Source organism: Cygnus olor, chromosome 20 (genome assembly GCF_009769625.2).
Source record: "Cygnus olor isolate bCygOlo1 chromosome 20, bCygOlo1.pri.v2, whole genome shotgun sequence".
Taxonomy (NCBI): Eukaryota; Metazoa; Chordata; class Aves; order Anseriformes; family Anatidae; genus Cygnus; species Cygnus olor.
Window position 1 is genome coordinate 11,009,660 of NC_049188.1, and position 27,242 is coordinate 11,036,901.

General features: G+C 46.4%; 1 protein-coding gene across 4 annotated transcripts in view; it reads left to right on the plus strand.

Annotated features, from left to right (window-relative positions):
• The first annotated feature begins 3,370 nt into the window (after positions 1 to 3,370).
• Positions 3,371 to 27,242, plus strand: part of KSR1 (kinase suppressor of ras 1) — a 67,378-nt gene continuing 43,506 nt past the window's right edge. For 3 of the 4 annotated variants that reach the window (XM_040532440.1, XM_040532441.1, XM_040532442.1), the window contains exon 1: positions 3,371 to 3,685. In XM_040532440.1, coding sequence (XP_040388374.1) covers positions 3,416 to 3,685 — 270 coding nt within the window. In that variant the 5' untranslated portion in view covers positions 3,371 to 3,415. Of the gene's footprint in view, positions 3,686 to 16,988; positions 17,125 to 27,242 lie in introns of those variants that run through there. The other variant, XM_040532444.1, reaches the window with a different exon arrangement.

Sequence of the window (27,242 nt, forward strand, 5' to 3'; positions counted from 1 at the left end):
CAAGATTAGGACTTTACTGTGGCAGTTAGTAAGGGAAAATCTTGTCCCACAAAACTTAGTCTGTGCAGGCAAGAGATGGGGAACAGGGAGGAATACAAATCCTTTTAGTTCTTAGGTCAGTGGCTGAAACAAGCTTTTAACAGTTCTCTCTGATCCAGTTTAGGTACTCCTCATTTTATTGTTATTTTCAGAACTATTGTTGGTTTTTGATATACAATAAAGACCACTGTACACATCAGAACGAAGTACGCAATGTGCGGCTCCCCTGATTCAAGAGAAAATACGGTGGTTTTCCTCTGTAGGATGCAGGTCCTATGTCTATCCTCCCCACCCTCTATACTGTACATTCACGAAAAAAGTCCTAGCAAGTGCCTCAATAAATGCATAACATATGGCATTAAAAAGGTCACCTCCACGAACGTTTGGGCAAAAGAGTTCAGCGTGCTAATATGGCCCTTCCACCAATGTTCAGCCATTGTATTTCTCTTTTCACACCCTCTAAGAAAACAAAGTATTTTTATCCCTCTTTTTCTTATAGACAGACAAATTATCAAGATTACACATGAAATCTCTGGTGAAACAGCAATCTGAATTTAGTTGCCAATAGACAAGCTTTCTTCCCATTTCCTTCTGTATCTTCAAGGCAAAGACCATGAAAAAAAAAACAGCATAAATAACACTAGAATTTTAAATTGTACAAGATGCAAGATGCTGGGAACCACTTCTCAGAAGGCACAAGTACAAATGAAGCTGAAATCACCTTTTTTCCCCAACTCTGAGTTGCATTCTCCCATTCACACTTTCAGTATAGACCTCTTCAAAACAGTGTGTTTAAGGAACTAAATAAAGGCCTCAAAATGTATGTGTGTGTGGGCGTGTGAAGAATGGAATCTGTGTCCCATAAGAACTGCTCTGTCATGCTTGATTTTGTGGGGCTGGAATAAGGGATACGCCTCTTGTGAATTCCTGCTGGCCTCATCCATGAAATCTCAAAAATTACACTCCCTTCCCACCCCCATGTTCCCAAGCACCCTGCTCCTGGCACCTCAGCATCACGTCTGCTCAGCGCCCACCCTGTGTGATGCACGCTGCAGCTCTGCAGCACACCCAAGGTTGCAGTCCTGTGCTACTGCAGCTCTGGGGATCACCTCGGCCTGACAGTGGTTCCCTGGTGTAGGTGTGCATCTCCGTGTCTGTTCTTTCCGCCTTGCTGCTGGAGTCAGAGCAGCTAGCTAGGAAGAGAACAGCTCACTTGCGTGTAACCTGCTTCCGCAGAGGAGCACTCAGAGATTCTCCTTTTCCCCCATGCACGCACCAGCCTCATGAACATGCGAGCCAGCAAGCGATGCTGAGCAGGAACACGAAGGCACAGCGAGTGCAGTGTTTAGTCAGCACATTTTTCCATACAGCCCTGGAGGGCAGTCTTGTACGCCGGGACTGGAATGCTGCCCACTTATGGCAGCCAGTTAATGAGGCCGGCACTCCCAACGCAGTAAACTCTTGCAGAGAATGCCAAATATCTTGTGATGCACAGCCCACATTTTTCCTGGTTTGCTTTCTTATGCAATAAACCTTGCTTACTGTCTATTGGCAAATGGATGTTCTCAGGCAGGTATACAAAGAATGTCTGTGAGAATAATACCCTTGTTAATAACATTGCTTAGATGCACAGGCACCTGTACTTGAGGATTTCAGTCTGTCAGACTTCTACAAACTATAATTTCCAGTGCTAAATTTCCAGCGTTCCTAAGAGGAGGGGAGCAGATACAGACTTTTTCATAAGGTTGGAATGATGGAGGTAATAAACAAAATAAGTGACTTTCCCAAAACCACAGGACGTATCACATGGCAAACTAATTAAACCCTAATCCAGCAAAGCCCTTAGTATATATAAAATTTACATGAGCATGTGAATAATGGCAATGGAATCAAATACTTAGCCTGATCCACCTGCTTAAGAAAATTACTGAACAGTTTATGCCACACTACTCGATGCAAATGCAGCCAAGCTAACAGATATACCAATACCCATCCAACCATGAGAAAAACAGCTGTGTCAACAGATTTGCCCTGCTCCACTGCCTCATGCCCTATATTCATAGTGTATTCCCTCCTTTTTTGCATAAAACTCTTTTCTGTATTGCCACATGTGGCTTGGGTATCATTTTAGCTTTTAAAATCTGGTGTCAATCTCTTACAAATTAAAGAGGCAATCTTCTGCCAGCAGGGTGCAACTAAATTGTCCTTCTGGATCCCTCACATGAGATGAACCTCCCTCACCCTGCTAATAGCTGGGAGGCATTATTCCTGCAGTGACATCTCCTACCTACCACAATACATCGGCCCTGTGCAGGTCCCCAGGCAGCCAGGACTCGCAGCTCCCCAAACCGGCTTCCTCAAGGTCCTGTGCTGAAAGCTTTGTCCATGGTGGTTCCACAAGGCCGTAATAAATTTCCCTCCTATTCATGATATGAGTGAACCCGTACAACTACTGCACTCAAGTGTTTATATTCACTACAAGATGTTTATAATAATGCCCACTTCATGTGCTAGACCTGCACTTATTCTTTACTAGGTAGACGTTTGTGTCAAATAAAACATGTATCTGGCCGATTTATACAACATCTGGGAAAGGCTACTTCAGGAGAGCACTCTATGGCCTTAGTAGGCAACTTGGTTATGGCCACAACGTGGCTGGTATTTATTTTACACCGTGGTGTAACGTTTTACACTGTATTTTACGCCGTGGTGTAATGGCACAGCCCTGTCAGTGACGGCCCAGCTCCTCTCCTCACACCATGACAGGCTCTGGCCTAGCGGGCTGACCCACCTGGAACCGCGTGAGGGGCTGCCGCGGGACGGTGCTGAAAACACACTTCTGACACATTTTTAACCTTCGCTAACCTTCTCACAGCGTTTGGCACCCGCAGGTGCAGGAATGGCCGGAGCCCTGGCCCACGGCAGGGCGCTGCGGCCGCCCGGCGCCGTCCCTCAGGTGCTGAGGTGAAGGGGCCGCCCCGCGCCGGTGCCCCCTGCTCGGGCGGGCCTGCGCCAGGGCCCCCTCAGGGCTCCCTCACGGCTCCCTCAGCGCGAGGCCGGCACGGCGGCGGGGCCGAGGGGCTCTGCGGGGGACCGAGAGGGCAGCGGGGAGCCGAGGCGGGCGGAGGCGAGGACGGGCTGAGGCTGAGGCGGGCCGGCCGCGGGCGCGGAGCCGGGCCCCGTGCCTGTCACTGCGCGGCGACAGCACGGGGAGAGCCGCGCTGAGGCGAGGCGGGGCGGGGCGGGGCGGGGCGAGCCACCGCCTTCCCGCCTTCCCTCCCTCCCTGCCGCCCGCCTTCCCTCTCAGCCCGCCCGCCGCCCCCCCCCCCCCCGCCGCCGCCGCCGCCTCTCCTCGCCGGCCTCCCGATGCCGAGGAATGGATAGAGCGGCTGCCCTGCGAGCCGCCGGCATGCTGGAGAGGAAGGAGCGGAGCGGCGGCGAGGCGGCGGCCGGCGGCGGCGCGGGGCCCCGGGCGGGTCAGGGTCCGTGTCCGGCGGCGCGGGGCTTGCCGGCCGTGCGGAGCACGCTGCAGCAGTGCGGGCTGCTCCAGGACCTCATCGACATCTCGCTGTCCAACCTGCGCGGGCTCCGCACCAAGTGCGCCGCCTCCAACGACCTCACCCAGCAGGAGATCCGCACCCTGGAGGTACGGGGCTGGGGTGCGGGCGGGGGGGTGCCCGCAGCCGGGGCCCGAGGCCTGCCCCCTCCCTGCCGCCTCCCCCGGCCCCGGGGCGCTCCTTGCCCCTGCCCCGCCGGACGGGGGCGGCCGCGGGGCCCAGCGGGCGCTGCCAGGGACCCTCGGCCGGGGGCATCCCGCGGGCTGCCGGCGCCCGGAGGGCGGAGGCGGGGGCCGGCAGCCGGGGACAGGTGCGGGGAGCGCCGGGCCCGCGGGGGGGGGGGGGGGCCGCGTTTCGCTGCCGTGCGCGCGCTGCGCGGCCCCGCGGCCCTCCGGCGGCGCTCGGCCTCCCCGCGGGGCAGGCGCGGTGCGGGGGGGGGGGGGACCGGCGGAGGCCGGGGGCTGCCCCGGGCGTGCCGAGGTGTGCCCAGGTCGCTGGGTGTGCTCCCGGGGCGCCCTTCCAGGCCCGTCGCTCGGCCCCGGCTCGGTTTGCCGATCTGAGCCAGTCCCGTTCGCTCCGGTGCGGCGGGGGAGCAGCATCGCGGCCCGTGTCGGAGGGAGGTTGTGCTGCTCGGGGAGGTTCTGTGACACTGTTCGTGCACCAAACGTGTGGTGCACCCGGATAAGGGCTGAGTCTGCACACGGGTCTGCACGAGTATTTAGAAAGGGAATTTGGATTTGTTTTTGTTTGGTTCGTTTGACCTTTAGGTACTTAATAACCCCCCGTGTTTCACCTCGTGTGCAGGAGATGCTGCTCTGGGCAGAGCAAGCAGTTCCCACCCAGCCCCGTCTTTTAAGCAGGAGCCTCACGTGAAGGCCTGTGGTCCCTTCCTCTAGCCTGATGCTGAGGGCCATCGAGCTAGAGCATCAGGCTCAAGGAAGGAAAATCGTTACAACCGTGTAGCTCTAACGAACACACATGCTGTAAAACCTATCACTTAAGAAATGAAGGCTGGAAAAAAATTGTGAAACAATAGGTGGTAGCTCTTGGCACTGCCTCTTAGAAATCTATCATTCTTCCTTCTCTTCTTGCTCTATTTTTTATTTTTTAAATTTGGAGTGCTCTTTTTCCTCCTGCCACCTCCAAATAGCCTTCAAAAGGCTATTCTTTCTAAAACAATATTTATGTAGGCTTTTGGCAACCCTACTGACTGTCTTTTCAATGCTTACACAATGTAAATCACCATCAGTTTGGAAAATGATCATTAGTATTTTGCTGGTGGGCCCATTCTAAAAGGAAACCTTTATTTAAAAAGGTTAAAGGCCTGCTGTCATCTTCAGGTTGTTCTTAAAGCAACAAAAACAGCTTCTGTTGATGGCTGCCAAGTGTGTGTGTGCGTTCCTATTGAACATTTATCTGCTTAAATAAACGGGTTCCACATTCAATAGTGGTCGTAAAATTTGTCCCTCATCAGAAAAAATCCTCTGATGCACTGTCCAGTGTATGATTTCTCTGGGAGCTGAACCAAGAACTGGATCTCTGCCAGCCCATGAAGCTCCAGGAAGGGGCACGGGCTCTGCCCTTTGCTCTGTGCCGTTGCCTGTGCCACGGTACATGCTGCCAGGCACGGCCTGTTGTCAGACATGGCGCTCAGCAGCCCTGCGCCAGCCCAAGGTGGCTTTGTCTGCAGATGCAGGGCCCAGGCCCAGGCTGAGGAGACAAGGGTCTGTGTTTACTTCTCTAAGTTATAATTTCCCGTGGCATGCCGCAGGGACACCGGGGTGGTGGGCTGCCTCAAGTGACAGGTGGCCCGCCTGGGGCACTGCCCTGTGTGATTATTGCGCTATGGTTAATGTGTCAGAAACGCACGCATGTGTGGCCGTACGCATTTGCCTACCAGATCGAGTCAGCCCAGACAGGTGCTCTGATGGTGCCTGGAGCCGGTGTTGCCGATAACCTGGCTGCAGCCTGCAGTGACTGTGCGCGCTGAGGGCAGCTCCTTGCCAGGCACTCCCGTGGTGAGGTGAAGCACCTGGAGATCTCCAGCGCCTGCTGGCTTCCCTCGCTGGCCTTGGCAAGCTGAATGGCTTCGTGGGCCGTGATTAGGTAGTGGTATGGTTGTTGGGCCTGTGAGCCTCATCTGTGCTTTGGTTCTGTTCTTACGCAGAAACTTCTTTGTGGAAGAAGAATTATGAAAACTTAGCTGCATTAGTATAACTGGTAAACTGTATAGCAAAGCCACAGGGCTGAGATGAAATGCAAGATAGGTAAGGGGAGCAAACTGGAAGCGGGAAGTACTCATTTGGGAAGGGAGGGGACCTGACTCTGAAGTTGAAGAAGTAGGTCCCGAGGCCAAATGCGAGGCTGCACGTGTGTCTTTTGAGGACAGTTCAATGTACTAAGTCAAAAATCAGTTTTGAATAAAAATAAAGAACTTACATTGATAAGGAATGAAAAAGCAGGGAAGCGTCTGTAATGCAATCTGTATAGAGCTCATATTTTGACAAGTTTTGCAGTGTCTAGTTTTGGTGTCAGAAGCGTGAACTTAACAGGATACCTCCCTGAACACAGTCTTTGGTACCTGTCAGCCGCAGGCGTCCTGACCACCTGCACGTAGGAGGGAGGCAGGTGGACGCGGCTGCCCTGCGTCGTGTGGCCAGGGAGCTGCGTGTGGCCACTGCCACCTCGGCCTCCCGGCCCTGAGGTAACGTTCTGAAGGCAGCTGTAACGTGAATGGGCTTACTAGCCTAAAACACCGGTGAAAATGAACATAAATGTTGTTTTTTTTTCTTTTACCCAAGATCTGCTCTCTTGGTCCTTTTTGCACTGCTTTCCTCCAAGTCTGTTCGCAGCTCAGATAGCCATCAGGTATGCCGCGTGATTCATAACGTGCGTGTGCCTCAGTGGAGAACATCAGCCTAACTGAGGGTTAGGCTGTGCGTGCTTATGTCCCTCCCAACTTACTGAAGTGCTTCAAGTCCTTCCTCATTCCTCTTGCTCATGAGGTCTCAAACCAAAGCACACAGTAGATAAGGATGTCAAAGTGGGACCCTGACAGGAAAAAATAAGCACTCATGGTCTAAAGATTGCAGGGAGAGCTTTCTGTAATACAGAAGGGAGAGGAGGGAAGAAAGGGCTGTGGGAATTACTGGCAAATAACGCGTCAGTGTAGATGTGTTACATGAGCTGCCCGTTTCACATGTATGAAGGCTGTTTCTTAGAAGGGCAGGGAGTTTCCCTGTAGTGCAAAGTAGATTGTGTTAGTTTAGTTATTAGCAGAGTAGGTTCTCTGATACCACAAGGTCTTGTATTTTTTTTTAATTTTTGTATATTTAGCCGAATAAGTGCGTGAGTGTTTTTCTTCTTACCCAACGCTTTGGTATATGGCTTTCTTTCAGTTCTGTCCTTGCAGGTTACTCACTTCTCAACTAGACTGCAAAACTGAAATGGAAAATAATGGTAATTCTAAGCCATACCTAAGGGAGCAAAATTTGTCTTACCATATGGTAAGCACCCAATGTTACCCCAAGTGTCTCTGGGAAAAAAAAATACACAGTTTTTAACTGTCTCTATGCTAATCCATTGCATCACTCTTAAATTGGTTTTGCAAAGTTAGAAGCATATCATTTTTAGCTGTATTTCTTTGTGAAAATTAGATCTTTGTGGATCTCTGTCTCTGGCTACGAAGCTTATAACAGGACCAGACTTGACAATCCGTAGTGAGGCACGTGAAACCTCTAGCACTGCAACTCAAGCCGCTCTGTTGGAAGTGCGGAGGAGGATACGGTCCTATGTGCTGACTGCAAGGAGAGTTCCTACGGTTTCTCAATCTCTTGTGTGGAAACAGCATAGGTGGTTCAGTAAACTGTGGGAATTACCAGGCTAAGGACACCTTTATTTATTTATTTTTTTCCTTTAGCCTGATTGCAACGAAGATGAGGCAGGACCTGGCTGAACCAAGACCTAGAGTGTTTGGATTGCAGATGTATTTTTTTCTACTGTGGTTCTTACATCGTAAGAGCTAGCTCCAGTGTTTCTGGCAAAGAAGCTGCCTCCAAACTGGTCATGGTGGGAGTGTCGGGGTGGGGAGGTAGCGTGTGTTGTGAAGATCTGTCTGCTCTTTGAGGAAAACTGTCACTGCTCTTTGGCTGGACTGTGTCTGCGATAGAGATGTTCTTGGACCAGTGTGCAGAGATCGCTTTGACCTCTCCCTCCGGAATGTCTTCCGTTCAGCACCACCAGAAAATGTAATGCCAGAGGAGAAAGTCTGATTCCAGCTGTGCTGTGTCACAAATGAGTCTACAGCTTCGCAAATCAGTCTTTCAAGTTGGCTGAATGATACCTGTGGATTAGATATGTTCGAACTTGCTTTAGCATAATCTTGATGCACTTGGCAATTTGACTAGGAAAGGCTTATCTCTTAACCAATCTCAGAGAAGAAAGAAATGCTTTGAAAATGGGTGAAGAAATGAGAGGAGAGGAAGAGGAATCGTAATCATCCAAACTTGCAGACTGGAAGTTGGACATGTGGTATGCATAAGGAAAGGAAGACTGTGTTTGTAAATTGTAAGTAGTGGGAGTAGTGAATTTTTCAGGCCAAGCTGCAACCTGTAGCCACATGTTTATGAGCCTTGCTCAGCTGAAAAAACTTCCTTTTCCAGCAGATCTTATGTAAGAGACCTTCTTCTCTTACTTCATCTTACTATTTGTATATATGCAAGACTTTTTTTTTTCTCAAAGGTGACTATTATTTTCTGTAGGACTTTTCTTTTTTTTTCCTAAACTTGTGCACTTGTCTAAGAGAAGTTTCAACAGAGAATCTGTTTGGCTTGGATGGACGGAAAGCCACGTTACAAAGTCTGTAGCATTCATCTTTTCTTTGCGGCAGTGTCTCTGTATATGATCAGGATTTGCACATCATAATGGAATTTGACTTATCTCCTACCATTGAGTTTATATAAAAGTTGACACAAAAAAAAAGGGCAAAAAAAAAAAAAAGCAGCAATGTTTTAATTTACCTGGAGTTTCCAGGATAAGTGGCGATGAGTAGATTACCATAAAGATGAAGATATGAGAAAGGCTTCTCTTCACTTTTCAAGGTTTATATGTACTTTGCTCCTTGGCTGGATTCTGTGAAGCACTAATTGGGAAGCAAGAAAGAATCAGAGTAAGGCCTTACAGTGCCTTTGTCTCTCTGAGCTTTGACATAATCCAGTGGCCACACAAAGAATTATTCCTGCTCATTTTTGTGCAGAGTCAGCTTGGAGATCCTTACAGCAACTGAACTTCAGGAAAGTTCAGCAGAGCCTGGAGCTGAGACCTCTGTACGTGCGTGCCTACACACACTAACAGGAACCCACAGTCTGGTGTGCTAGACAAGCCTCAGTCTCCACATATGAATTCTGATGTGTATTGCAGGTTCAGAATTGATTTAATCAGTCAAGTAGCCCAACTTGAACTCCAGCTGTATCTAGCTAAACCTGTGGATGTAACGAGGCTTGGACAGGTAGCACCTGAGCAGAACTGGGTCTGCTACTGAAGTTCAAGCACTAGCTAGTAACTGCATTTTATGCAAGGAAAACCCCAAGGAACGTTACAGCTGCGTACAAGTGACAGATTTACAGATATGAGTCGGTGTGGTGGTACATACATTTATCACCTGGTGTTGTTCATAAATAGGAACACAACAAAAGAAGTCACGTGACACACAGAATTATTTAGGGAATAGTTATGCTTAAAATTATATTTCCAGCATAGACTGTGTAATCCTTTGGATGCTTGAGGGATAAAACCCTCACCATTCCTTTATGGCTATGATTTCCCATCCTTGTTTTCAGCCAATAGCAGAACTTTCTCTTTTCAAAAGATAAATTATAGTGAAATCATGTTTGGCTATTTCCCACTGTTTGGGGGATTGGAGAATGTATTGGCTCGATTACTGCTGTGGTGAAAGGCACAGAGTGATGTATAGGTGGCACCACCCAGGGATACTGACTCAGACATCTCTTAGAGACTTCCTTCCCTGCTCGTTTTTCCCTCCCATGGAGTAGTCCCACACATCCAACTGCTACAGCAGCACAGTGGCTCAGTTGCCACAGCTAAGAAGTGTGAGGAACTGGGGGGTCTTTGAGTCTGGAAACACACCTGTTCTACAAGAAAGGAACAGCCCTTCCAAGATACAACTTGTGAGCAGTTGTGCATAGGAGTGTTGCGGGTACTCTTGTTTCCCGATGGGAGTCTGAACGCAGCAACTAGCGCGGCATGGTTAAGAAAATTTGGCAATCTGGCTTGGCTCTGACTGCAGCCGTTCCCTATGGGCACAACTTGAGTGAGGGCGGCTGAGGGTTGTGGTCTGTGCCCCCAGAATCTCAGAGAGGGTCAGTCCCAAGTTAAACTAGAGATATTCTGTAATGCTGATGAGTAGAAGGACCACCGAGAGCCACTAAGTATACAGGTGCTCATAGGTGTCCTTTGCCTTGAGCTGGAGCTGTACAGAGTTCCTGTGCCACCTACAGATCCCAGCGGGATGTCCCAGCCCAGCTGTGCTGCCCCCATGCACGCTCCCATGGAGTGCTCACTGGTGCAGCTGTAGCATTCCCTTCAACCTGGGCTGGTTGACATTCACCAGCTCTGTCTCAGCCCACTGTCTGCGCTGTAAACCTTTTTGCACGAGTTAGCTTTAAACTGAACCCTGGAGCATTCTTGAGGTTGAAACCAAAACCTTAGCATATGGCCTGATTTCTTTGGGCTTGTGTGTATCACAGTCCAGTCTGCTAATAGATGTCTTTTGTGCAGCACATTTTGTGGAAGCCTGAGCTGTAGGGACTGTAGGTAGGTGGAAGATGCAAATCTCGTTGGACTTGAGGCTGTTCAAATAACAACAGAAGCCTGTACCATGGTGCTCTAAATTGCTGTAGAAACCAGTGTGGTTATGCAAGTACGCAGCAGAGGAGGAGCTGCCTAGAGTTGTTGCTTCCAAGAAGTGAGTGTTTTTTGTTTTTGTTTTTAAAAAAAGGAAAAATGAGATACTAGATGGAAATAGCTTGCAGCTGGCTGCAGAAGAGTACAAGTTTAGCCTGGCAGAGGAACGTTCAGCATAGTGAGAAAAGCACATGACACCAGAAAGGTTTTAGTGTTTGTGTGGAATAGACTGAATAAAACAGAACTCAAAGATAGAATATTTACCTGCGTGGGCTCTGTTTGAGGCTTTTCAGGTGTTATTTGGGATATTGTTCAGCAATACCTAAAATCACTTGTTTCCTACAAACTAAAGCCATGATGGCAGGTAACAGCAGACAGCTTTTCAATAGAAACCTTCCCACCTAAATACGGGCTAAGAATTTTGTAGCTCAACTCGCTACTGCTTTTGGTCAGCCAGAAGTGACTTGGGGAGGGAGGTGCAGCAGATGGTGCCCGCAGAACGTGTGGTTAGATGACTGACTCAAATACATTTTTAATCAGTGAGGGGAAAAAAGAAGCAGCTTCCTATTTTCTTAGTGATTTTCCTAAAAGGAGAAAACAAAAGGTTTCATGTGTTTCTTTAGGTTACACTTCAGGAAGTTGTTGGAGGGACAGTACTGAGGGCTGGAGGCTGAGCTCTGTTGCAGGCCGAGGGCATTCTCCGTCCAGTTGCAAAAACCCCCTGAGAATAAAAGTGGTGAATGCTGCTCATTGCCTTGAAACGTTTTGTGTGTGTGTCATCTTCCGTCCCCTGCCCTGCGAGACAAAGAAGGGTGCCCTGGCCCATCACAGTGTGAAATAAGCCACTGACCAGGATGTCCTAGTTTTACGTTGCAGTAGAGAGGATCTGTCGTGGTGCTCTGTGTTTTAGAGGACTGATTCTGTCTGCCAAGACTCACCACAGGCTCTGCCCCGTGTTTGCACGTGGCTGTAGGCAGACGTTAGCTTGCCATAAGTTAAGGCAGTGGCTCTTCAGCAGGCAGTAAAACAGTAGTTATCCTTTTAATGGCGTTGTAAATGGGGTTACAGAAGTCCTCTGTAGCACCCCCTGGATACTTGTTGGTGTAAGTCTGAGAGCCGCTGCAGTGGAGCAGCTCCACGCTCAGCAGCCGTTCCCTACCCATTCCTGGGATCTGGAATTGGACGCAGTGCCTCCATCTTGCTCTTGGTAGTTTTAGATTTGGCTTTAAAGTTAAAATCTAGTTGTCTTTTCTCTTGGGAATGTGTTCTGAACACAACAGAGGCCAGGCCTCCATCGCTTTTTTTGTGCGTAGAGAGGAAATCTAATTTGCGTTGCGTGCATCTCGGGGCACGTGGTCAGTCGAATAAGGAGTCACACTTGGATCAGGGGCTGTGGAGTGCCTCTGATCTGATGATTATTGGTTATCCCAAGGGGAATAGCTCTAATAATGGAAGCCATGAGATCTACAGAGCAGTGATTGGCATGGCGCTGAGGAATCCTGCTCAGGCGCAGTGGGCCCAGGCCCTCCCCTGGGCTGTGTGGAGCTGGGTGACAGCTGTCGGGACCTCCTGGGCGGCTGTACCTGCACTTCCCAGAAGCCTTGTACAGGGAGGCTTAAAAGAGTGGGCAAGCACTTTCCTGCCCTGATTATTTGCTTCTAAAACGTGGGGTTGTTCATTTATCAAAGAACTTTCACTTCTGTCTGAAGCAATCTAAATTTAGAAAGGAAGTCTCGAGCTTCTTGCTGCTGCTGGGGGGGCTATTGTTGAGGCTTGCAGATTCTAGTATGAGGCTTTATTTTTAGTTCTTAGTGATGCTGAATAAACTGGAAAGAAGAAATTAATACTTTTTTCCAGATTGAAAACCTCAACCAGGTGTAACCTCTTTAAGGTATAAGGCAATGCAAATGAAAGTAGTTACTGGAAGATGCGCATCAGTGTCCCACGTGCTGCCTAAGAGTGCTCAAGGAGGACTTCTCTCTGTTTCCCTATCCATCTTTAAAGCACAGAGAATTTTCTAGCAACAGTTCTCATTGTTCAGAGCAATGTTTTCTTCTTTTTACCTTTTTAGTAAGCTAGAGGGTTAAATCCTGCATATGGCTATAGCTGAATAACTGCACTGAAATAAGCAGAAGTGGTAAGTTTTTGTTGCTTAAAGCTTCAGAGAGAAAGAGAGAAACTGTTTTAGACTGAACTTTCCACAGAAGACTCCTGACTTTCAGATGTCTCCCTTTTAAAAGCTGTTCTTCGTCTGCCAAGCAAAACATTTCATTTTACGGGCCTTTTGTCTTTCTGACCAAAACTGAAACTTTCCACATAATAAAATTTCCAACTTTAACTCTCCCACAATTTCAATAGAGACAGTTCTGAGTGCCTCAGAGCAGTGCCAGCTAATAATATTAGACACTCTTAGTGCACGTGTGGATCAGAGAGCATTTTTTGCCTCATTTTAGTGAATGCTGGAAGCTATATCTTTGCCTGTTCTCCCTTGTTTTAAGGAAACAACTAAAACAAACAGGTATTGGTGTCATGGAACTGCCCCCTTTGGGGAGATTTGCATAGACTTTCAACCTGCTCCCTTTGAAAAAATGAAGGTTTCTTTTTCTGTTTTTCCTGTGAAACACAGGGGTGTATGTAAGCTCTTCGGAAGAGGAAGGCGATGATAGCATTGAAGTAAGCCAAAGACTTGCAGCATTTGCTTACACAGCTAAGGTGGGAGAAATCTCAGAGTGGAAGTCAAAGGGCATGTCAACCCCGGTTGTATTAGGCCAGGATATTATGTGTGTTAAAACTGGTTTGGTCTTGCTTTGTGGGTCAAACATAATATTCATAAAACCACTGGCTGCATGCCGCGGGCCTGGTTTAACCACTGCTGTGTTGGTGACGGTCTGTGTGGGTACAATGGGGCAGAGTTTCGGTCAGTGCACCCCGGGTCCCTGGGCCATCTGCAGTCATGGCTAGTGACCTGAGCGGTGTCTGTGAAAGAAGAGTTTGGAGGGGGAAAGGAGAGCTGCTAGAAGCACAGGTTTTCAGCTGCTGCACTGAAACTCTGGCTGGGGTTCTGCTGAGGCCGTGTCTGGAGGAAATACAATCCAGCTCCTTGGGAGGGTTTTTTTACAGTGATGCTCAGTGCGCCTTTGTAGCAGTAGCTACCTATTTGCATCTAACTGAACGGGCCTTATCTGTTACCGGCTGCCACTCTGTGATTGGAGGCGTGGCTGAATACTTCTGCTGGTGTGACACTAATATTTAGTTTTTGATTCTTATGGAAACAATCTACAACAACATCCTGCTGCCAAGGCGTGCTGCAGCTCCACTGATGTGTTCTTTCCTTTTTTCTTCTTCTGTGTTACTCAAATTGCCTCAGTTGCCAAGAATAACTAGTTTGTGCTCTGAAGCTAGGAGCTTTGAAGTTAACGGAGTCCTGACGACTTAAGATTTCAAACTGTAGTAGCATCTATCCATTCATCTGGGTGAGACACAAGCACTTCAGCAGCAGCAGTGCAGCGTGGTGCAGCCCTGCTTGTGGGTGAAGTCCCCTGTGGTGGCAGTGCTCCTTACAGCTCCTCCTTGTAGCTTGAGGCACGCTGCCTTTGCCCCGTTCCTTGGTGAAGGAGCAGGTTCTCTGGCCTGGCAGGGGAGCTTTGCTAACAGATCTTGGTGTTACTGTGAACGCTTACACCAAGAAGGGTGACTCGAGAGAGCAACATCTGGCTTCGAGCCTCCGGTTTTTCATGGCAGCACTGGGAGGAGAAGGCAGAGCTGACAACTGCAAGATGCCTTTCTTTCTAAAGGCGGCAAGTTACACGGGTAGTTGCTGTGGCAGTTGACTTTGTGATGCTGTGTAGCCACTAAGAGCTGTTTGGGATGGGGCGAGGAAGGCTGAGGAGGAGCAGCAGTGACCAGTGCTGGTGGCCGAGGTGCCTTTCTGATGGCAAGCCTGGTCCCTCGGGAATGGTTCGGTCTCTCCAAGAGCTTCCCCTTGGCTGTCTCCACCTTGCGGTGTCCTTCCAGCTGCTTTGCTTTTTGCCTTCTCACAGGGCTTTGTCCTCTGGCCTCGGTGGTGCAGACACGTCCTGCAGAGAGGGCCCGACCCGGCTCTCCTGCACATTCCTGCCTTGGTCGTGTCTGCAGCTGTGAAAGCAGGGGGCAGAGGGAGGGGGAGAACACAAGGCAGTGCGTGGCCTGATCCCTGCCTCTCCCCTTCACTCACTGTTGGTCCCGTATGTAGGTAGGCTGGCCTGGCCTTTTTTGTGATCCCCTCTTCCTGGTGAGGGGAGCATGGTGTGAGGTCTCTTCCATACCAGGCATGGCCCCCATGTGCTGCAGAGAATAGTCTGCACATTCAGACTGCTTTGCAGGGTGGGTTAGCAGCACGGTCTCTCTTGACAAAGCGTCTGAGCTGTGGGAACAGTATCAGCAAGCACTGCAAGTCTCTGCATTGCTAGAATTCTTTGGAGTTCTTCTAAATGCTGAGCCTGACCTCCAGCCGCTTAATGCAAGTTGCTGTGGCTCTAAGATTTATCTGGCTTCAAATTCTGGGGCAGAGGACATGGGGAAAACTGGAGAGCCACCCTAATGGGTGAGGGATTTTGAAATTTACCAGTGAGAATGGCTCATTTCTTTGGGAAAAATGATGTTAAGGGTTTTTCCTCAAGGAGGTCCTGTACCACCTCTTCTTAAGTAGTCCAAAGCACCTTCTTCTCACAGTAGAGAGCACTATGGTTTCCATGCTGCTGTGCAGGTAGTTGCCAAGTTTTCTGCGGATAAGCCTTTCTGAAGTGCGTGACCTTCTTGTCCTTAAATCACGAGCATTTGGGCTGGCAATTCTCCTTTCTGGGAAAGGTGCCTGACAAGTTAGTCTGCATGGTGGCAGCTGGGGGAACCACCAAGGAGAGGGGTGAGTTTGCAGTGTTTATTTTCAAACTGTGAGATAGCCTAACAATTTCCCCTCATAACAAAAAACTTCATGTACCCGATGTCTGTGTAACGAACTGCAAATAGATGGCAGCTTCAGTGAGATCCGTGTGGATAACGTGGTGTTTGTATCGGGATGGTAGTTTGATCAAAGCTGTACTTTGGTCTCATGTAGGTGCACCAGCAGCATGTTTAATTCTGGTGAGAGCCTGTCTCTGGGCAGTAGGTTCTCTTATCCCAGCTGGGATAGACAAACTCGGAGACTGAGCTGAACCCTCCTTTCTGCAATTGTTGGAAGGGTTACTGTTGTCTTTGTTCTTGTCAGGTTACCAAATGATGGGGAGACCTTCCTCAACTTAAAACTGTGGCCAGTTGAGATGTGGGCAGAAAGAGGCAGGTTTATCCGGAGACCAGTGTCCCAGCTCAGGAGGGAGTGCTGGTTGGGTGCTCATGAGCTTTCCAAGTCCCTTGGAAAATTGCTGGGGTACACGAAGATTATTTGTAAAATGAGAACAATGGCACTTAATGCTACCAGCCCTCCTTCACCCACCGTGCCAGTGACACAGCATGCGCTTTCACTCAGGATGGAAAAACCTCAGGGTTAGTATGCACAAATTGTTGGAGGTGATTTTTAGGGTGTTCAAAGCCTTTTCATGTATAGATTCACATGAAATAGGACCTATTTGCTTAGGACCAGAGTCTGACCCCAAAGCAGGAAGCCCTTCCTGTTTGGTGTCTGGCGATCTGGGGATCACAATGCCCCCGCTGCTTGCAGTTGCAATTGTATGTGCAGTAGTGAACTCCCAGGTGAACGAGTCTGGAAAAATCTTTTTCCTTAATGACTATTGTCCGCTTAAAAGCCTGTCTTCTAAATCTGTCTAGAAATGGTGTGTTTGGGGACTTGTCAAATTTTGATTTTAGTATTTTTCATTTCCTTTTTTGGTGTGTTTTGGTGGGTTGTTTGTTTTTTTGTTTTTTTTTTGGGCTTCACTGCTGGGATGTGGAGAGGGCAGTTAGCAATACATCCTCAAACCTGTTTCCAGGTGCTGACAAATCGGGCTATAAATATATATTTGCAGCTGAGGGCTGGTCTGAACAAAGGGATGATTTATTTTGGGTATTGCATCTTCTAATGTGGGTAAGAGTTATTCTTCTGGGTACCTGGATTGCTACCTTTTAAAAAAAATATTGAATATTCTGTTGCAGCAGTTTCCACTCAGGTTGGCACAGAGAAGCAGTGGATGCCCCATCCCTGGAGGTGTTCAAGGCCAGGTTGGACGAGGCCCTGGACCACCTGGTGTGGTGGGTGGCATCCCTGCCCAAGATAGGGGGGATGGAATGGGATGATCTGTAAGGTCCCTGCAATTCAAGCCATTCTATGAAGTACTGTACTCATTAATATTCCTCTATACAGCCTTTATAAAAAAAAAAAAAAGTGCCAGTTCTGTGACTCATGTGGTTCGTAACTTACCTGCCGTCTGCTGCTCATCACTAAAAGATGCAGTAAGCACTTTCTAACCTGGCTGCCTAAGAGATTAGGTACTTACTCCACAGGTGCCCAAATGCCAGTCATGAGGACAGCCAGAACGCTCGCTGTCAGTTCAGATGCCCAGAGGCAGAAAGGAGGAATGATCCCCAGAACAGTCAGCATCACACAGGTGGAGGTCATCACAACACAGTACAGATAAAGGTACCCTTTTCTGAAATACTTCTTCATGTTCTGATGAGCTTCCACTCGCCATCTGCCCTTTACACAGCTGTCATACAATTATCTGTTCTTTCTGAGGCAATTTAATTAGATTTTCTTTCAGTAGGTTTTAATCAAGTATTATGGGGTTGCTGGTAAATTATTTACAGCCATATCACTTGATGGAACACTTGGTCTGCTAAAGCTATCACGTAAGTGACATATCTTTAGCAAAGAGTACAGCTGGCCTTAGCTTAGGACCTCACTTGTGCTCCTTGGGGTTATCCAGTTGGCATTCAATGAATACCAGGTTATGTGAGCCTATTTTTCATTTACAGTAGTAGTTACTGAATGTGGCTGTGCTGAAGACATTGGAGTTGAAACAGTTTAAAATGAGAGTAAGAGCTGAATTTAGCTTTAGTCTATGCCTGCTCAGTTCTTTTTTAAGTGCCTTCCAAGGCACTTGAATACCCTGAACAGTGTGGCCTTCACTCTCACTCGAAGATCCAGCTATTTCAACAGAAGTGTTGTTCGTACTGTCTTCACTTGGTCTGATGCAAAGTAAGTGTTTTTTGAAGGGGCAAGGTAATGAAAAACAACACTCAAATAGCAAAGGATAACAAACTGAGAAAGTGGGTATTTTTAGAATGCAAAAGGATTCTTTCTCTGCCTTGTTGAAGTAAGGCAGTACCAGGAATTGTTAAAGGTAAGTACTAACTCGCAGAAACAATGTCCAATCCGAGCCTTGTATGAACTAATAAGAGGTAGATGATCAGGTGGGCTTGTTAACGTAGAGTTCAAAAAATGAATGCTGTTCTTTATTACCCACGTGAATAATAGTGTTACATGCGTTGATCTGACTCATCCTACCAAATTTCCTAGCTCGTTGAATGGCCTCTGGGTGGCCGATAATACATGGAGATCAACCTGTACCAAGTTCCAGGCTCCTGTAAGAGCACATTACTGTGTCACCTCTCTGTTGTGACCAGGGACTGTTTCAGAGTCCACACAGATTTCTTTCCACTTCAGTAGGACTTGATTTAAGGACAAGAAAAATGTTGTTAGTATATTTATATGAATATTCATACATTTCCCATCCTGTTCTAGGCAGGGAATGCTTTCAGTATTGTATTTGCCAAGAACATGGCATTACTCTAAATCCACGACCATTTGTTCCCCAAGCTGAAGACGCTATTTATTAGTGGCTTTCAAGGAAAGATAGCAAAGGCTTCCTGGGTTTTGGCCCAGTTCAGGATTTTTTTCCCAGCACAGATATTTAAGTACTGTTTTTTTATATATGTGCATTAGAAGTTATGTGATAGTATTATTCATATAGTCACTGCTACAGAACTATCTTTATTCCAGGTAGGCGACTCGCTCATTCAGTATTTGCAATGCATCTAAGCTTGGGTGTTTTTTTAGCGCTTAGTCTGCAGGCTGTAGATGCAATTCAAGCTCCATTTGTTATTGGAAAATGACTAAGTACTTTTAAAGATGGTTTTATCTTTCTGGCCTCTGTTAAATTCCTTCCAGTGTTGGAATTAAAGGAGTAGTTTTGCAGATTCTTGATGGTGTCTTACCTCGCTTGATTCCTTGCTGAGGTAGAGGAAATACGACTCAGTTTGTTCTGGGTCAGATCCCAAAGCAGTAATATATCTTAATTTTGAAGCACAAAGCTCAACTGCATATATGGAGAAAGGATATATGATGCACTATGGAAGGCCATATCTGACATCAGAACCATGTCTTTACCCTAATTTTACTTCTCCGTAAGCACGTTAGAGGAACAAATCCAGTATCTCCTTGGAGATCATCATTTATCATGATCCTTTTGTAAACGAAGACTACTCTGTTGTCTTTTTGTGTAGATAGGTAGGATGTGCCCGTGTGTTTGAAGGTTCCTCAGAAAGGACTATTGAGGTGAGGAGTTGTGTACTCTGCGATTCCCCCTGCAGTAAGAGGGAGGACTGCCTACTCTGAACCTATGCCTTTTTTCTGTTCCTCATTCTCCAGAATGGTCAAATTGAAGAAGGGAGCCTTACTAACATTCCTAAATGAAAGCTGAGCACATTATAGTCTCACTTGAAAAGGAGCTGAAAGCAGTCCACCTATTCATGAGACCATTTCTACTAGCCAGTTTTTCTAACCTCTTTTGACAAGTAAGTAGGGCAGACACATTTCAGAGAAAGTGCTTGTAGTCCTGATGCTCCTGGCATTTGGGAGACAGGACAAAGGTGGAAGCAGGACAAGAAGTGACTTCACTGCACTTTGTTATTGCACAGTAATTCTTACATGGAAATGGCGCAGATATCACAGATGGTATGGTTATGAGACAAATGGAGCCTTAGTGTTGCTTATCTGGGGCTGATAATCTGAAGCACGCTCCTGACAGGCTATCTGCTAGTCTCAATGTTAAAACTCAAGTGAAACTGTATAGTACCTTGCTTTATAGCCTGGTCCTTCCCTTCAGCCTCTCTGTAACCCCAAAGCTTTTTCCTCTCCTCCCATTGCTGTGTCTGTCGGTTTCACATATATGATCACTGCTCTGAAGCTTTGTGCAGCTGCTGAGAGAGTATTTGCCTTTGCAGCAGAAGGCAGGCTGCTCCATGTCACTGGAAGTGCTGCAGTCTGTCCTTTCCCCACCCCCAGAGCTGACTATTATTTACGCAACGTGATCTAACCCAGAGTGTCTAGGAGATGATGGTCCAGAGTTCATTTCCAGTTATTATTGTAGTACAGAGTCAGTCTGGTTAGAGGTACTAATTTCCAGCACAAAACACATACCCTTTGAAAGCATAAACAAACTCCAGGTCAGTTTTTCTTAGCTTCGTACAGAAGTGCTTCAGCTAAACAGGAAAAGCAAGATAAAGTTGAGGCATTGCAAGAAGCTGGTCCAACCGTCATCCATAGGGAACTAAGGAGGGCCCCTTCCAGTAGAAGGGAGATAGAAGGAGCACTAATCTCTAAAGCAGCAGTATGAGTTTTCCTTTTTAATCTCTGGAGATGTATTGAGTACAGGTCTTACCTTTGCCTCAGTATGTGTTTAAACGCCTGCGTTGGGGCATACACGCATGAAACATATGCAGAATTACCTCCCCAAGCTGGGGGTCAGACTTCAGTGGCCCTAGCAGATGTGTCTATTTCTGACTTTAATGGCCTGAGCAATTATGCCTGCTGTCACAACCCTGTTCTGGTATGTGGGTGTAGCTGCTCTGGGGTTCAGTCATCCTAGCTGCCACTAACCCAGCTAGTCATCTTAATTGCAATGCTTTGTTTGTTTGTTTATCTAGGACTAGAAATCCTTCACCGACAAGGCCCTGTCTTTGAAGGCAGGCATGTTCAGAAGTTGGTGTGGTCTCCTGGGCTGCAGATTAAGAGGTTGAACTAGGTGAATCACTACCTGCGAAGCATGAACTTCTAGCATCGGGATACCACGTTCCCTGTCTGTGCAGCCCCAACACCAGTAAGCTGATTGGAACTGTAGCCAGCACAGAAGCACTGAAGTAGTAGGGGAGCTGGGTTACTTAAACAGTAAAGCCTCTTTTGCGTGCTAATGCAGTAATTTTAGATTTGAGACTGAAAAGACACTTTGCATAGTTTTGTATTTGTAGCTGGAGATGAGACTACCTTATGGTAATTAACTCTCATTGCCTTGTCCCAGGTGGTAATCTGTATGCTGCCCCTGGAAAGCTGGGGGTCAGGCAGATCATGAAAACCATGGCCATAAGAGGCTGTTAAATTCAAAGGCCAAGTCTAACAGGGCAACACAGCTGGAGTGGGAAAGGGCTGCCTCTCAGCTGAATGAGCAGCTCACACGGGTTTCCAGAAACCTTGTCCCTATGAAGGCAAGGCACCGAGGCTGCAGGAGCTGGATGCTCTCAGGTAGGAGCAGGACCAAAGGTTAGCAGAGTTGAGGCTTCATCAAGTAACTCCAATGTTCATGTTTTCTTTAGCAAGAATCCACTAGAACAGTCATTAAGTTCTTTGCAGTTCCACCTTCAAAGCACTACTGATGTCATTAAATGCACAGTTTCTAACCCATAATAAACAGCTTCACTTTTGGTCCTTGATACGGTCTTTCCTTGCTTTAGGGAGACACCAGCTTGGATATCATGTTCCAACCATTTCTGCCCTATTTAGGGAACAGAGGTCACATCCTGCTTTGCCTCTATAGAGCCGACTCCTACTCTTCCTGTTGCCTCACTCTTTCTGCTCATTCCCTTGCAGAGTAGCAGGGGGAGTAGGAAGGAAGGAGAACCAGTCCAGTACAAAACTTCATTCAAAACACAGTCACAGAAAGCCAGCAACTGAACAGCAATCTTAGAGCACAGTTAAACGGTAGAGTTTTGTGTGTAGCTCACCTCAGTAAGTTTAAAAAAGAATCAGGAGAAAAGCAACAAGTAAAGCCTTTCTGCAACACCATTCTTCTGTTTCATACCTCTTCCCCACATCTCACGTTAAACCCAAACATCTTCAAGTAGCCCTTCTTCCTCGTTTGAACACTCACCCCTTCAGAGGAATGGTCCTGGGGTTTTAGAAAGGAGTTTCTAGCTGTAATCCACTGCAGGGAAGTCCCTCCTGTGTGTCTGGGTGATTGGCTATCCAGGATGATGGTTCCCCCTTGTTCCCAACTGCACAGAAATAAATGTCTCAAACTGCATTAAATCTCACAAATCCTTAGCCTTCTGCAAACAACAGTTAAGTGAATATGCTAGGCGTCTGTGAATACTTCTGTACTAGGAAATCAGGAGTGCTTTGCAGGAGAAGTGATGCTTGAACTCAGGATACCTCAGGCACAGCTTGAATTTCTGTACTCGGCGTGCTGTAGCATAATTGCAAGACGCACTTGCCATGCTCCATGACAGTTGGTTTGGGAATACTTGTTGAAGGCGTGCCTCCCATCAGGTCTCCTGGGCTTAGGCGCTTTGTGTCCCTTTACCTTGTCTCCTGACTTGTAAGTCAGCTACACAGAAGTTTGCCAGCAACTGTAATGTTCCTGGTTTGAGACAGCAGAACGGCTAACCTGCAGACACATGGGATTGCAGAAAAAGGGGGAATTGGAAGGATAAGCTCTATGAGTTTACGTGCTTTTTTTCTGGGAAGGAAAGAAAGCTGACCAGGGAAACAAGCTCAGTATGATTCCCACTTAATAATGGTATACCCAGACCTGGAGGAAAGAAAAAGAAAACTCATACAGTCCGCTTTACTTTTGATTTGTTTTAGGAGCTTTTGCTAGAGCTGAGCTGTGGGTGATCAGCTTTCTACTTGGCATCCGAATCTCAGTTATGTTTCCAGAGAAAATTTTTCATTCCTATATTTCCTGCTTTGTGCCTCAGTGCATTGTGCAGAGCACTCAGGAAGCATGCTGTAAAGCTGATGAGCAAACTGAAAATCTCTGATTCCTACTGCATGGCAGAGCATACCAGCATTTTTCTTTTTTCCTCCTAAAATCTGTGATGAGGAGACGTTTTATAGGTCAAAAACATTCTGAACAGAGGGGCTTTTCGTGTATTTTGTTCTTTTTGACAATCTCAAACTGCAGTTTCATAGCAGCTTGTTAAAATTAGGTTGTTTTGCTGTTTTAAAAGATACTTTCAGAGAATATGGCAAGTTGCCACATTCCAGTTAAGCAATTTCCTATAGTTGGCTTTTTTTTAAAAAAAAAAAAAAAAAAAAAGCATGTGGTTTTCTCAGCCATCTCTCTCCTCCATTTTCACTGCAAAATGCAATCCCCCCAAAAAACAACAAAAAACACAACGCAAGCCCCAACCACTTTTTTAATACTTATGCATTTGAGGTGCCTGTTCTTTGGGAAACTATGGAAGGCCAGCATCTATCAGCAGCATGCTTTTATGTTTTGGTTCATTGCATAGTGTAAACATTTTCTGATCATAAACATCTCGTAAAAAACAACTGATAATATGGAATGGTAGGGTAACACATATGGCAGACAATGTTTTAAGAACTGAGGTTTTTTTAGAAATAGTCTTCTCTTTCATGAGGATAGATTTGCCTTTTATTTCCTCAGCAGACCTCAAAAGAAACTCACTAACATAGTTCTTGGGAATCCTACCCTTACAGATTTGAGCTTGCGATAGGGGAAATAAGGGACAGTACTTTAACCACATATACAGCAGCAGTGCAGTATCTGATGCCATCATACAGTTTCGAGTCTTGCTTAAAATGTCTTGCACTTTCTCACTGAAGCAAGGGAATAGCAGCAATGCCTTTCTGAGCTCAGCTGGTAGATGCATGTCCTGAGAAATCAGGTTTTGGCAGGTGCGTTTAAGAGCTGAGTAACTGCCTTAAGAACTGATTTAAGAACATCTGCTGAGTAATCAGGAAGAAAGGCAGGCGAGTCCTCAACATTGTGAGTAATGCTATAGCTTCCTATTTTGGGGTGACAGTGCTTGATCCTCTCCCTTTCTGTTATCAATTGACGAAAAGGACTGGCAGGTGGCAGTGCTGTAGAGATGAGATTCAGTGTGCAGGGCTTTTGCAGGCAGACTATGGAAGTGGACTCAAGAACATGAAGCGCCAGCCTGCCAACCAGCTTGGGCAGCCGCAGTGCTTGTGTTGGGCTCCCAAATGCCTGTGTTTTAACCAAGGGCGAGGCCCTAATGCCAGCCCAGACAACACGCAGGACCTAACCCACCACTCTGGGAAGTCTGTGAAAATCTCTGATAATTTCAGTATTGTTTGAATCAGGTCACAGCTGAAAGGCTAGTAATAGTCTGCTGCTCGTTATTTGCACTTCCAAGAGTAAACAGTCTAGTTACATTTATCGTTTCCCTTTGCCAAAACACAAGAGAAATGACTATGAAGAGAGGATGAAGGTAGAGGGCTTTTCCTGTTTTAAGGTTTTTTGGATTCAGCGGCTGGATGCTAAAGAGACTGCTGATACTTAGGGAATTTGGCATGCTCTGTTGTTCACTCATCAGGTGGTGGCTGAGCGGGGCCAAGTTTTGTATCTGTGGAGGTCCTCAGAACAGCTGAGCTTTGAGAGGAGAGCTCGGGCTCCCATCTTCAAACTACCGCGTAAACGAAATGTTAGGAGAGCTGTGTGGGCACTGACTGGTGCCTCTGAGAGAAGCAAGGAACTACCTGCAGCACAGCTGGATCCCTCGGACATTTGTAGGCCTTCGCCATGTTTCTGACCTTGTTACTCTGGAGGAGTGCTGCACGAAGAATTACCCCGGCGGTGTTTTATAGCACACGTAGTGACAGGTGTAGTAGGGTACCAGCGGCATTTGGTGCCTTTCATAGCCCAGGTGTGGTGTGCTGGTTCTCGGAAGATTCCTGGGGAAGCTCGTATTTAGAGCAATACCTGTCATGTTCGTGTTCCTCTTGGAAAGATCAAGATGAAATACCGTAAATGAAAGGAGTCTGAAAAAAATGTGAGTGATCTTTGGGTAACTACGAAGTGTTGGTTGGCTGCTGTGGAAAGTCTTAAAGCCTAAGGAATGAATTTGTATCCAGTGCTCAGAATTGTCAGTTCACAGGCAGAAAAATACAACACAGGATCCCTTTGTCTTCCCCCTGCTCCTTAGGAGGGGGATATTTCTGTTACAGAATAGCATGCAGGCTAGTAACAATGGCTTTTTATTTTCTTGTAAGCGGGCATGGTTTTTTCTCCTTTATGATCACTGTCACTCAGTGGAGTCCTTCCTCTGATGCAGTCATCTGAACAAGAGATTGAGCAGAAATCCTGAACCCAAGAGGCTGCTGAACTTACTCTTCAGTGGATAGTCAGAGGAGATACGTTAAGACGAAAGGGATATAATGAAGCATATGTCATGTGAAGGGAGTGACAAAGGACTACTATGAAGAATGTTTCCTAAGAAGAATGTAGAGCATGAGAAGTGAAAGATGTAAAAATTGCAAACGCTTTTAGAAAAAGGACTGTGGGCTTGATGATGTGGACCTTTGTCAAAGGTTCCCTCAGTGCAAATCTGAACCTAAACCAGTACAGCATTAGGAAGCTAGAGATTGACTTTTTTTAGTATTGGTGTAATTGTGCTAGTGTAACTGGTCCTGTTGATATCGGTGTATCAACCAAAAGTTTATATATATAAACTACATATATATATATATATATATATAAATATATATAAAGCTTATTATATGTAGATACATGAGAGTATATATCCTGTTTCCTGTTCAGGAGGCAAAAGAAGCTCTTTTTCAGAGGTACAGCATTTATACAGAAGTGCCCAGGAAATGAACTGGTGATTGGGCAGGCAACTGGCATTCTAGGTCCTGAATCTAACAAACAAATGCTTGGGCCTATGGCCCAGGTGAGCACACTAACCCATGAAATTGCCAGCTTTTCAGAATAATGTCCTGGACTTAGAAATTTTTGCATTGAACTCAGGGTTCATCACTGGTGGAATAACTGCTGTAACAGAAAATTGCCAGGTGATTCCTATGGACGTCGTTTGTGTTTTCTGTAACTTTTTTTTGGTTTAAGCAGCAGATCTCTTGTTTAGGCCAAGCAGTGATCAGGTGTTGTTTTTAATTATCTTTCAGCTTTGGTTGGTGCTCGTGCATTTTTTTAAGAAACATGACTTAATTTATGTCAATGAGGTATTCACATGGAATCAGTGCCGTGTTGCCATTGTTGCCCATTCTAAAAGGCTGCGTCAATTTGAACTGCACCAGTTTGTGAGTACATACATGATTGATTCAGAAACCACAAAAACGAGCTGGAAGAAGCAATTTCAGAGGGCTTCCTAACATGTATTACTTGGTTGTTGTTTTTATATTTTTATTTTTGTCTGTCTTATCCACAAATAAAGCTGTTTTAAATGATTTCTGAAAGGAAGGGACAAAAGCAAAGACAGTACTTCTATCCTGTAGTACTATCCAGAGCTGCGCAGTGGATGCAGGATGGCTGGGATGTCCTCTGTGCTTTGTAACTCCCGATATTCATCTCAGCATGTCACCTGGTGACTGGGTTGAGATGACTGTGTGTGTGCTCAAGGAAAGCTCAGTAGGTGAGTGCAGAGAAGGAGACCAAGTGTTCAAGTCACTTTAGAGAAATATTGCTACAGGCCAATGATCTGAGGTAGTTTTCTGAATCTTGGAGTGATCAGGAGTTCTGGGTAGAAGTCAGGGCAAGTGTGAGAACTTTCCTGGTCCTAAAGCTTTTTTTTTGATCCGAAATTGGAGAGAAAAGTCAGGCTCATATTTTTCATAAGTTCTGCATAAAAAAAAATGTGGGTGACACACATACACAGTGCTTAAATTCTGATCTTGCACTGGCACACTTCCTTTTATTGTACGTTTAATTCAGAAGTGAAATCTTTTAAATTAAGTTTTCTGTATTACAAAAACATGTTTTGACAACTTTAATCTGTTTCCGTAGAACACTTTCAAAATGGGAAGCTTACCAAAATCACTTTCATGGAAAAGTCCTGGTTTTAACAGACTGCTTTTGACTATATAGTTGTCTTAACAAATGGTCAAAACAAAGCGACGACAACAAAACCTTTTTGACTAGGCACAGACACAAATTTGCTGTGTGGAGTTTCTGTGGAAATTCACAACAATAATGGATGTTGTATCTGGCCTACAAGCACAAGAGGATCCTGAACTTGGAGCTTGTTGTCTCCGCATACGTGTGTGATCATTTTTCAAGTGCCGATTAAAATCTTTCCAGGCTGCTGCATGGTGCCAATAGCTGTTTCAGCATTGTCTGTTGTGTAGCCAGTTGCTGCTTATCAGTCTCTTGAGCATTTTTTCTCACACAACTATTGCTAGGTCAGCAACTACATTTTCCTCCGCCTTTCTAAGTGGACACAACATGGCCTAAATGAAAGCCTTGGTCCAAAGAAAAAAAATTTTTTGTGGGTTGGGAATCCGGCTGGATCCAGGTGTCTCCTGTCTGAATGCTGTATTTGTACCTGAATAATGATTGAAACACCACTATAGGCAAATGTTAGCCACAGAGCCCCAAAGAGATTTTTGGGCGAAGAAAATGCGAGCAGTGAGGCACAGCAGCTTTCTCACGCAGTGTCTGAACAGAGAAATGTGACCCTAGTCCTTGCCAAAATAGCTCTGTTCTTTCGAGTGGAGAGCTAATCATTCGGAGCATTTTGCAAAGTATCATTGCTTGGAAG